At 40.2% G+C, this 12,054-nt stretch overlaps 3 protein-coding genes across 4 annotated transcripts in view; 1 reads left to right on the top strand and 2 right to left on the bottom strand.

Moving 5' to 3' along the window:
• Positions 1-12,054, bottom strand: part of LOC126561246 (inositol 1,4,5-trisphosphate receptor) — a 437,037-nt gene that overhangs the window by 186,997 nt on the left and 237,986 nt on the right. The window lies entirely within an intron of this gene.
• LOC126561609 (protein wech) overlaps positions 1-12,054 on the top strand; it is a 374,746-nt gene that overhangs the window by 223,436 nt on the left and 139,256 nt on the right. The gene's annotated exons all lie outside the window — the stretch shown is intronic.
• On the bottom strand, positions 4,429-5,276 carry LOC126562850 (uncharacterized). Its single transcript, XM_050219442.1, has 2 exons — positions 5,112-5,276; positions 4,429-5,040 (listed from the first exon to the last, which is right to left on the bottom strand). The coding sequence occupies exons 1-2, from the start codon at positions 5,274-5,276 to the stop codon at positions 4,429-4,431; spliced, it is 777 nt and encodes a 258-aa protein (XP_050075399.1).

Below are 12,054 nucleotides of genomic sequence, written 5' to 3'. Positions count from 1 at the left end.
CAAATTTTACATAATTTTCTCACATCTGAAGAAGGCGTTTAATGGCATACAGTTTAATGGAAGCAGACAAGCATTCAATATGGCATACATTTCGGCCTCCAAACTAATCACCTAACATAAAGCTAAAACCAGGACAAGGATGTCTCAGCCATGACATTTAAATCCTCTTGAGGCTGTAGGTTATGCCTGACTTTGACCCAGTGGTTAGAGCACCAAAAGGGCAAATAATATCCTGTAAAAGATAGTACTTTGTTATACACATTTCCTTATTTTTTATCCGATAGAACAGCTAGGCCGTGTTGCTTAGGTTCGCCTCATAATAACATGATAATTACTCATTAGCGTACGTTTCGGAGGACTATATCGTTGGACGGTTGTTTCTCAGGTCACAGAGCGGGTGCCTCCATGTTTAAAATAGTGTGCGATTTTAGATTGAACAACAACAAGCCGAAGATTGTTCGGATGGTTCGTTCTGTCAAAATCGCGGATTGTTTTAAACATACAGCCACATGTTCTGGGACATGAGAAACATGGTAAAGACTACGACGACCAACAACTTGAGGAACAGGCTGATCGATGGAGGAACAACGGCTCTGGAGAACCACCAAAACCACAATCCACACCCTCAAACATCCCCGGGATGTGATGTCCGCTCGTGGAATGATAATGACCCATGATAAAAAACTGGACCTAATACTTCAATGACTTGCAACTATCAGCAGAAAGTCCGAGAGCACTCGGGATAAAGTTTGGTGGAGGAAATGTTTCCAAACCAATGTGAATTGTCGCTAGCCTGGAAATTGGTTTTAAGTAATTCCTCAAAATTAATTGCCGACAGTGGAAAACCTCTCAAGTAGTAAACGCTTGAACGACCAAATATAATTCAAGCAGGTGTCATTCGGAGCATCCAATTCGATCATATATTTTGTATCCTAGATAGAGTTGATCTCTGACTAATAGGAAGGGGCTTTCTATCTCTCACTAACAGGCAAGACCCAGCATGATTTAACAAATGCCATACTAGACTCAACGATAGCTCGTAATTGGATACTCAGTTCTCTATATCGTATCGTATCGAATCGTCGAATAACATAACTTATTTTTGGGACAACCAAGACTTACGTCAAAGCTTGATGCTTAAAGGTGACCAGAACAAGTGCTCTTATATTTCATAATAAAAGTCTTCTTAGAACATTCCATCACTAACACTGAATCTTCTGTGTTATCTGACGCAGTTTTACTTTCATTTTCTGCAGAGTTTTTCAACCAGTTTGACAATCCTGCATCACTACATAAAACGCATTTCCGTCCCATCTTCTTCATCACTCTAGCCTTAGTTTCACTCTCCATTGCGTTGCTGCATTATTCCTAACCCACCACCAGCTTCCCACACCCATCTGCATTAATTGGATTGACGATTGAGAAGATTCCCTTTAAACGTGGGCAGCAGTGTTTTTCCAAGACAGGAAGGACGCTATAGGGCTGTGGAACGGATCGATGCAAAGCGGAATGCACACGAAAGAAGAAAAAGGTTCGCCATCGTATTATGCAATAATTGGAAATAGTTGATCGTGTGCATCGGCAGCTTTTGTTTTGGTTGGCAAATGTGTCTGCGTGTGCGCCTGTGTGTGTGCATGTGGGGGGAGGGTTTTTTTTTCGCCGTTGGATTCGCTTTCTTCGAAATTTCTTCTCATCTTTTTCCCTTCTTGTTGTTTGTTACTTATTGGATATTGGATTTTTCCAGCTGGTTCGGTTTCCCATACGGATCAGCGTTCGATTTTCTCGTGCCGATGGCTCGTCTTCGGGCAGTAGGCCATACCTGATGGGCAGCGGAATTTTCCTTCCGTTTTTTCTCGAGCTCCCCATTTAAGCTGGCGTTAGGGCGATGAATTTCGAGCCACCCGTCCGTTTTGCTATTTTTATTGTTTCAAGCGGCTTAATTTGTTCACACTTCCCCGTCGGAATTGGAAGTTGGCACATGGGCGTATGATTGGACAGAAAGGGGAAGAAGGTGTGGGTGTGGCACGAGGCAGTTTTATTTGAAGCTTTCGTCGTTTCTTCGGGCGCACACTTTGGGGCAGCATTTTGCGGACTACCCTTGCTTTACGCTTGAAAATGAGACGCACTCGTGCCGAAAGAGATTTGCCCGAACGGAAAGAAACGAACCTGTCGAACGGTACGGCGGTGCGCGCTGTGTGCGGGATGCTGTTAGCCGGCCCGTTCGCCGATTATGAACCATTTCACACGCTTTCAAATGCGGTAATAAATGGCAGAGGCTGGTTTAGTCGTTGATGGGGAGGAGCTTTTTGTTTAAGATTGGTTAAAAATCGATTGTTTTGTTTTTCAATCGTTAAATTTAGTATGCATTAATTTGGGATACATTTGTTTCTGTGCTGTTCATGTGTGGTACGCAATATTTCCTGATTGCAGATTAGAGGTAGTGTTGATGAGAAAGTTAATTAAAGTTGAAGGAAATTTAGTATGATGTTTAATACAAAAGATTAGCTTATTTTATTCATGTGACTCCATTAACGTTCTGCAAACCTTTTGAAATCCTGATCCTGAATCCAGGATTCATTTGTGGATTTTTAAATATACACAAAAGTATGTATTTTATTTTATTTAAGAATTATTTCTGCTTTATCTTCTTCTGCATTTCTGCATTTGCATGTTAGTTCTCGTCTTGACTTTTTTCTTTCACATACATTTTAACAATAATTCAACTGTCATCATCGTCCATGTCATAGATCGAGCCAATTCAAATGCATGATGAAATTATACGACAGAAGATAGTGTAACAAATCAAATTGCATTAAAATGCAATCAAGTAGCAATACGGCCTGGCCGTCCTTCATGAATAAAAAAAATAATGCAATCTAGTAAATAAATGTTTAATTTAACAAAACATGTGCAACCTTTGCCTCGTCATCTTGCGGCTTTTTGCCGACACTTAAGCCATAAGTGCCAAATATATTTTGTTCACTTCTATTTTGTTAAAAGATCACCCATGTCATCAATTCATCCATGACTTTGACCTATAATTAGATTCTCTTCGTTAAATTGATCTAGAAAATTGTATTCGGACGGTTCTGGGGCAAACTTAGCTCAGCTACTTGCGTTCCTCCAGAATTCCCAAACACTCCTTTGTTCCAGTGCTCGCTTCGAGTAGCTGACAACACCATTTCTTCATCTTTTGTGGAACTTTTTAATGCATGTGGTAACTATTGGAAGGCTACTTGTACTGAGGCTACTTAGTGATTATTGTACAAAATAAAACGAGTTGTGTCGTCCTTTTCATTGATTGTGAACCGCAGCTTGTGTTGAATGTTCCGGAGGCTTAAAATGATCGGATGACCAGATCCAGGCTCTCATTCTTTCCCTTTTCCAGAAAGGCCCGAATCTGATAGATATTCCGATCGTATCCGGCCGACAGGAAATGTAACACAAGGGCCGACTTTTTCTCTAGTCCGGATTGAGCAGACGGTACGAACCATCTCTATCTCTATTGCGCTACGAATTTTGAATGTTTTCTTCCTAGCTACTGTGAATTAAGAGATGAAGCACTCAAATTTTGACGTTATGCAGTCAACTAGTACACAATGACTATTGCCTGGTAAACCAACCACCAGGTGACAGCATAAGCGCATAAAAATTGGAGCATTTTTGTCGCTCTTGTAAATGCATACTCTAGGAGCAGTCCTCCGACTTGCTTTGACTCTAGTGGATAAGAGTTCTATTTTGATGTCGAAGGTTTCTCAAGTTCTGATTAATTGAACATATCAAAGCGTTGTATGAATCTTCAAACTAACCTCTTTCACTAGCATTATATCGCAATTCAAACCATTATCGATCACGTGACAATCGAGTGTTATTTAACACAATTTATATTTTTTGTAATGGCGGCACGTTGTCCTTTGTTAGCAACTTTACACTTTTAATTGTAGTCAATTTTTCAGATAACTTTAGTTAAATGGTGTCTATTTACTATTTGAAGATAAAAGGTAAATAAATGTAGTTAAAGGACTCATTAAACACATACGAAGTATTTAAATGAACTCGGTGTACTTATGTCAGGATTAGAATTATGCAGCAAACTAAAAAGAGGAAAAAAAGGTTATGTTCTAGGGCATTAGCTAAGAATAAGAGTGAAATTTAAACAAAAACAATTCTTGAGTTTTTTGTCAATTTTTCACTAAGGTATACTTCATTCATTCGCTTTAGAAAGAATTCAAATAATGTTCCCGATAGATTAAGCTTATTGAAATTGTTTTAAGGTTAAGATTAGAAACCAGTATTAATGACATTAATAACATGTTTAAAAACGCAACAAATAAACAAATATTTTACTAACACAATTACTTTTTGAAAATTAAAGGAGCTTAACAAAATTAAATAAACAAAAAGTTTTGCTCAAAAAAGTATTTCCTTTTACGATTTAATTCTATCGAAATAAATCGGTTCCTTGCACCGGCCAAACTTTGAACCGTAAGAATTAATCAGATCGAGTTTCTCCATCGAACTTGGCACAACACCGCCCAGTAGCTTCCCATCCACGATCGTGCTGATCGTGCGCAGGGTGATGAGAAAGTATACCCGCCCATCGACCACCTGCTTAACGAAGGTACCTCTGACCACGTGCCGTAGCGTTTCGTACGTGGTCCGCAAATCTTCGTCCGAGCTAGCATGCCCGGCCCGTATCACCACCAGAGTGCCGTCGTAAATGCGAAACAATTTTCCCCGCCCGAGCGTTATCTCACCGAAGGATACCCCGGGGCACAGATCGATCACCAGCTGACATAAGCGTCGATCGGTACGTTCCCAAAAATCTAGCACCATCCGGGGACGGTCGTCGGCCGTCGGGGACCGCCAGCGGTAGAGTTTCCGTTCGCGTGGCAAGTTACTATCCACCGTTGCCTTCCGGCGCAGGAGTCTTTTGAGCAGGGCTTGATTTTGACGCTCGATTGTGCGTGCCTTCCGGCCGCGGGCCGTCGAATTTAGGCTCTGGTGCACGCGATAGTTGTAGTTGACATTTAGGAAACCCTGCAGTGGATGGGAAAAAATCGTTTTGTTCATTGACGGAACGGAAGAATTACGATTATCTAGGAACAAACCTTTGTCCGGCAGATTTGATTGATGCGTTTGAGAAGCTCCTTGTTTTCGCGAACGATCGTCCAATGGCGCTCCACGTCCCGGACCATTTTGGACGTCTTGAGGACATGCTCCACAAACATCAAAGGCGGACGGTTGTCAATTCGGGGGCCCACTTTCGGGGCCATCTTACTGGATGATTTTGCACAATTTGGATAGGTGTTGGTAGTGTGAGCTGTCAAAGGGGAAATATGATCAAATATTGAAGGCTAAGCTTACTTTGATGACGATTTGTTTACAGCTTTTGGTGAGCAACTTTGGTTTCTATTTTCTATATCCGCAAAGATTATAAAAGTTATCGGAAATTTTTTTTGTTGATCCATTGAATAGTTGGCATTCATTTTCTTGTTTGTTGTTTTCTTCAAATTGACTTTATTGTTCCAAAAAGTTAAAGCTACCTGTCTAAAGTCTTACATAAAACGAGTCCGAAATAAGAGTTGATGAAAATTGCACCATACGGTTACATCAACAGACAATATAATACTTATCAAAAATTGCCTCCAGTCGTCGGAAGTTTCAAACCTGCCAAACCTTAGGTCCCCCTTTGTCCCCCGTGTCATACCGGAAGATGAAAACAATCGTTTTACAATTGCGCGAAAAAAAACCCATTCGATCAACGACAGCTCAATTTCTGCTCCCTGCAACGAAGGAAAGTGAGAAGATGAGACCAGCATAACATCTATCCGATCCACAACCCGGCACACCACGTCACCGGGGAGCCATCCGGAGTGACGCTTACCCGCTACTCGGATAGGAAAGTTCATCAAACAGTTGATCACCAAACAATTGGGTGCAATTAGTAAATTGTCGTGACTCGCCGGAGAAAACACGCAAGAAGCACGGGCTACTGGGAGGTGTCCGTAAATAGACACAAAAGGAAATAAGAAATGTGTCAAAAATAGGCACCAGGCCACCAAAGGAAGCCAGTGTGTGATTTTGGCGGATGTGTTTAAGGTATTTAAACATGCATAACGAAACGATCCACTTTTCCGATGTTGAATGTGTTATCATACGGTGGTAAAAGCTGTAAAATTACCCACCGAGACAAGAAACCCACAAACCAATAAATGACAAAATAATCACACGCACACCTCTATTACAGACCGCTGACATGCAAATTGCATTGATTTTGCGTCGAAATGCTGCCGTCCCGGATTGTTTTTCCTCCGTTTTCGGCACGCACACGGGGAACGAATCGTGGGGGCGGTGGGGCGATGACATGAGTTGACAATTTAGTTACAATTCTGTTAGATAATTTATGATCATTCTGTAAATAAATCAAATTCAAATCAGCCCCACATTCCCGCCGTTACGCCGTTGCCCAATTGCAGTTGTAATGTAATGGGTGTTATGCAAGTGTAATTTTTCGAGTTTCGTGTAGTGATGCGCTTGATCGAGCACGTTATAAGCGGACAGTTGTAAGCAAATCGGCCTGCAAGTGCCGGGTCGTTCTGGTATCAGTTGGCGTGGTACCTAGCGCTTAAATAATACAACATTAAACAAGCGCTAAGGAAGTTGGTGACACACCGAATCTGGGTTAGTAATTGCTACGGATTGTAGCTGAGAGGGGCTAGGGTCTGATATAATCACTCGCTAACCAATGATGCAGTTTAGTTTTTTTTTTCAATTGATCATATTTTTTATGTAATGTCACATTTTTCTTGTATTTTGTAATGTATTTTTTTCCTGTGTTATTTTCATATTTTTTTATTATTTCTGCTTTGTTTTTTTAAATATTCTCTCTAGAACTTTATGCATTAATATATTGAAATTTCTTTACTTCGATTTCCTAACTTAGAAAAGAATTGCTCGTAAAAAGTTAAAAGTAAGGCTGGTGTCATTGTTCGGTGGCATGCCACTAGATGGGATTTGACGTTTGACGTTCAACCTCATCTGTCAAATCCCATACATTTGCCTTGCAACTAATGGCATGCCACCGAGGAATGACACCAGCCTAAGTGAGATAAAAAAGAAACCATACGAATTATTCAAAAGAGCGATAGTTTTTGGCTTAGTTAGTTCTTTCAAAAATCATATTTTCAAATGCTAAAATGAATCAAAACAAACACAAAATCTGAATCATGATTATAAATCATTAATCATTTATTCAAAATTTGTAGGACCGGTGGTGTAGGCGACAGCGGTCTTCAAACGGAAGGACCGGGGTTCAAATCCCATCCGGACCGTCCCCCCGTAGTGAGGACTGACTATCCAACTACGTGGTATCGGCAGTCTAGAAAGCCATTTCGATGGCCGGCATGGCCTTAGAGGTCGTTAAGCCAAGAAGAAGAAGAAGAAGAAGAAGAAGAAGGAGAATAAGAAGAAGAAGGAGAAGAAGAAGAAGAAGGAGAAGAAGGACCGTAATGACCTACACAAATAACTTGAAATGCAAATGTTACTTAACATCGGGACCGAAGACGCTGTTTAAAAACGCATGATAAATGCATAACAATTAAACTTATCCAGGACAACATTTAGCTCAACACATGTTTCAGTTGCAAGGGATTGAGGATTGTCCGTATTTATTCTTTATCAGCAGTCTTTCCCCTTACATTCGGTTCTGCTGTTGGTGTGATATATAAGTGCCTTGGGTCCATTAATTCATTCTAGTTTATTAAATATTTTATGCACTATACAGCCAAAACCAACTACAGTAAGTATTGCCTATAACTGACCAAACGATTGTTTTATGACAACGAACTCTACTGTCAATTGATAGTTTGACACCTCCAGTTACGTCTTTAGAACTCCTAAATCCATTTTTGTAACTTTTTGCACCAGAACAGTGAGTGACGCATATCAATGCCATCGTTTATTGGAAACTTATAACAAACATAAAAAAAAGAGAGCGAAAAACAGATAAACATAACAAACTACGATTAACTCCACGGAGGATATTGCGAAGTTTCTACGGGAAAAGAAAGGGGAAATAATCAAAGGACCACTCCCATCTGTTTGGTGAACCGAATCCGCGCATATGCGTAGTCCTTCTGTGCCAGGATATCGCATACGGCACCGCCGGGGATTCTCCTGATGTAGCTTCTTGTTCCATGCGTTTTGTGAGCTTCAGAGTCGTATGCGACAACATTAGATCACTAAATCATGGAATGCGGTTTGGGAGTCGTGAAGTTGTGGCTGTAGGCCTTACTGTTAACGAAATGTGTGAGTTAGGTGCTATTGTAGCTAGACAAAGTTGTAGTGGCTTTCAGACTCATGCGTTCTGCCGATGATAGGATCGCCAACCACAACATATATGTAAATACCGGAAACGAAATGCAGTATCCGCAACAAAGGGAATTATCTTGGGAGCCAGAGCCAAGTCTCTACGGTACGATGCTCCAAATTCCTCTCTGGAATCATGAGACATCAGAAGCATACCTGGCAGCTAAATCATCCCTAGCCGAGCTCACCCGGGATAAGGTGCACTTAAAGTGAGGCAGAAGGAAATGTCTACCCTCCATTTAGCATATAACAAGGATTGTGGAGCTAGATATAAGATTAGATTTTAAGGAATTTGATATATTCTTACGAAATGCAATATAAGAATAAGTAAGCCTGCGCCTGCAATACAGCCTGGCCTTGCTATATGAAAAAAATAAATAAAAGTAGCGTAAATATGTCCATAACAGTTTTATCTTTTGGAATACCAAGTGAGAGCAGTCTTCAAATGTGAATGAGCAGACTTTTTAAAGATAAGAATTGCTCAGCAAAACGCAAAACTCAGCAAACGTGTTCAGTTATTATTATTCATGCCTTATTTCAAGACGAAGAGATCGTAAAGTTCATTAAAATCACGTGACATCACTGTTGTGAATCTGTTTGACCTGTATATTGTATGTCTAAACAGTTTTCTCAAGGAACGTTTAGTGTCAAGTATTTGACCAATTTACTTTTTCCTTACAATACAAAAGGATAAATTTTGATCCCATTCCTTCCCTCAACTTCTACTGTTTGTCTATTTTATGCGAGTTGTACCTCGCTTGTATGAATGAAAATTTATGAATGGATGAATGATAAAGAGTTGTGAAGGGTCCGGTACAGCATAAACAAAACGCCGTTGCGCCGAACGTATCACGTGATGGACATATAAACATGCAGGGACCAGGAGACCACAACTAGAGCTCCAAACTACTACACATGGGATTTTGATATGGATCTTCGCTAAGGACAGGACTTCTCTCCTGGATGTTCGATTAAGAAGCGTCTGAGACACCCAGGATAAGGTGTCCACCAAGGATAAAGAACAGGCCTTTTGGATGACGAATCACCACGCAGCGAAACAACCGAGCACACCCTGGGTAAGGTGCTCTTACATTATTCGGAGGAGAAAATCTCTCCCAACTAATGTAAAAGAAGTTTTCTGTATATAAATCAGTTGTAAGCAATAGGAGCAGGTCCTTTTATCGGAATAAAAAAACTGGTTAAATTTTTAAGTCAAAAAGATTGCTAAAGCGTCATATAATGGCAGTAGGTATATTCTCGTATTTTTTAGAACAATTTTTTTTAGTTATTAGAAATTGATTAATCATATTCATTTGCAGTTAGTTATGTACTCATAAAAGAAGGAGTTTACCAAAAAAAAATATAGAAGTTTGAGAGTAGCTTATCTATCGCGAAAGGCGGGCCCGGTGGTAAAGGTTACAGCGGTCTTCAAACTGCAGCACCGGAGATTTGAACCCCGGTGCTGCAGTTCCCACTCAACCAACAGCTCCCACTTAGTGAGGACTGACCATCCAACTACGTGGTATTAATAAGTATTGTAAGCCATTTGATGCCCGTTGTGACCTAAAATTAGTACGTTAAAATAAGTAGAAGAAGCGCAAAACATTCAAATCTGAGACCGTGGCACTTTCTTGCTTCCATGAAATATTTATTGAACTATTTTTGTTTCTCTGGTCGTTATTTATATCAAATTGCTTCAGATAATTTTTTGAACTGGTCGTAGAAATCTATGAACAAGGTCATAGAAATCTTTATGCCTCAATAAAACTCCACAGCTGCAGTTGATCGATTACATATAATTACAATTTATTAGTATCATATTCATGCTCGTCATCGTCGAAATGCTGTAATGAATCATTCAATCGCAAATCAAACGATCTGTTATTACCGTGCCATATGCCATTTCAAACACTCTCACACCGTGATGGGAAATGTTAGAACCAATCCATCACCGAACCAAGCTGAACGAATGCCGATCGATGTGATCGAAACGCTTCATTGAGGCGAGTTTAATATATTTCGCTCACGATTCTCACCCGTGAATCGGATGCCCGCTGCTGCAGATGCACATCAAACCGTTGAAACAAAGTCGTGCGATCGATAAGCGGAGAGTGGGAAAGGAAAGGTAGTGGAATGATGCTCCACAAACTAACACCCAAGCACAGTAGTGAGGGTGGATCGAAGAAGAAAATGCGAACGTGCCGCCAACGAACATTCCACTGCACGGCTGGGCGGTCCATGTTCGGGGAAGGTGCGTTTGGCAAACTATTATGCGTCAGGGTTTTGACCTTGCCCATGGGATGACACTAATCGTGGCCGAGTACACGGGCACGGGCTAGGTGAATGAATTGTCTCCCTGCGGTGCGGTGACATTGAGTTTGGGTGATATTCGGAGGAGAGTCCGTTCGATGGGGCGCAATCAATTGACACCGTAGTGGTGCTGTGTGTTTGGTGGAGCTTTTTTGTTGGGCAAGCCCAAGTCTTTTCCGCGATTGCCAGGTACAAGGTGAAGGTTTCTTTTGTTCACTACAAAACATGGTATACAAAGGGAGTGATCAATATGCTTTGAAATGTACGAGTTTGAGTTGAAAGTTCAGGTTGAAATTAGATACTTCTGCTACTAACTTGTACATAATTAATTTGTTAAAATCAACGAAATTAAAAAAAAGGCAAGTAAAGAATGTATTCTCTTCTTCTGCTGCTCATGAACTGCTGATCATCGAATGCCTTATTAGACAAGTTGATACGACGTAGTTGGATAATCAAACGCACGACAGGGGTACAGTTCTGACGGGATTTGATCCTCGCTCCTTTTGTATGCAGACCGATGCAACAAGCAAGTATCCTATTATAACTGATTAGCATCTGTAACAGCATTAAAAAAACCCTGTTCCAATAACCGATCCTAAATCATATTGAAATGCAACGGAAAAGTTTGAATCGACAAAAAAAAACATCGGAAAAAACACACGTGTGCAGCACCCCTGAAACATCGCGCGCTCAGTTTGCTGGAAACATCGCACGGCAAGTAGGCTACTGTTGCTCAAAATACAAAATTTAAATCGATCGGTGGAAGTGCTGCTAGATACATGTGGTTTGACATTATTTAGAGGATTTTAAAATTGAAACAGAATGAATAATAAATTAATAAATTGAAAACTGAAAACAGCACATAGAAAAGGAAAAATATTTGTTCTTTGATCCATATTTCAAAGTTTCTATATGTACTAAATGTAATCGAAATTTAGATTAAAATAATGTTATGATTGTAATGAGTACTTTATTTAACACAAGTGGTGTTGACAATACGACACTGTACCGTCATAATTAATTGTAAATAAATAAGAGTACTATATTTCAGGTTATATATCGAGCATCAGTCTACATGAATTTCTTAAAATTATCTTAGTTTCTAAGAATACGCAAACGCTCACGAAACGCGGACTTTGATACATTAAAGTTCAACCGTTTGGAAGGCCTACACATAACATTTGAAAGGATCACTTCGGACGTTAGTCATATTAGTCATATAGTAACAGTCGTGGTCTAAGTTCGTTGTCGGTGCCGAAAATTGAAGCAAACTTTATAAATTTGTAGCATCAATCAAGTTGCCGAGACACTGATATATTTTACGACGACCAGACAATGGTTGGACACCTACGAGTGTCCAGTTCATACGATGAA

Source organism: Anopheles maculipalpis, chromosome 3RL, assembly GCF_943734695.1.
Source record: "Anopheles maculipalpis chromosome 3RL, idAnoMacuDA_375_x, whole genome shotgun sequence".
Classification (NCBI taxonomy): Eukaryota; Metazoa; Arthropoda; class Insecta; order Diptera; family Culicidae; genus Anopheles; species Anopheles maculipalpis.
The sequence above is the reverse complement of the archived record's forward strand: the minus strand, read 5'-3'. Positions and strand labels throughout refer to the sequence as shown.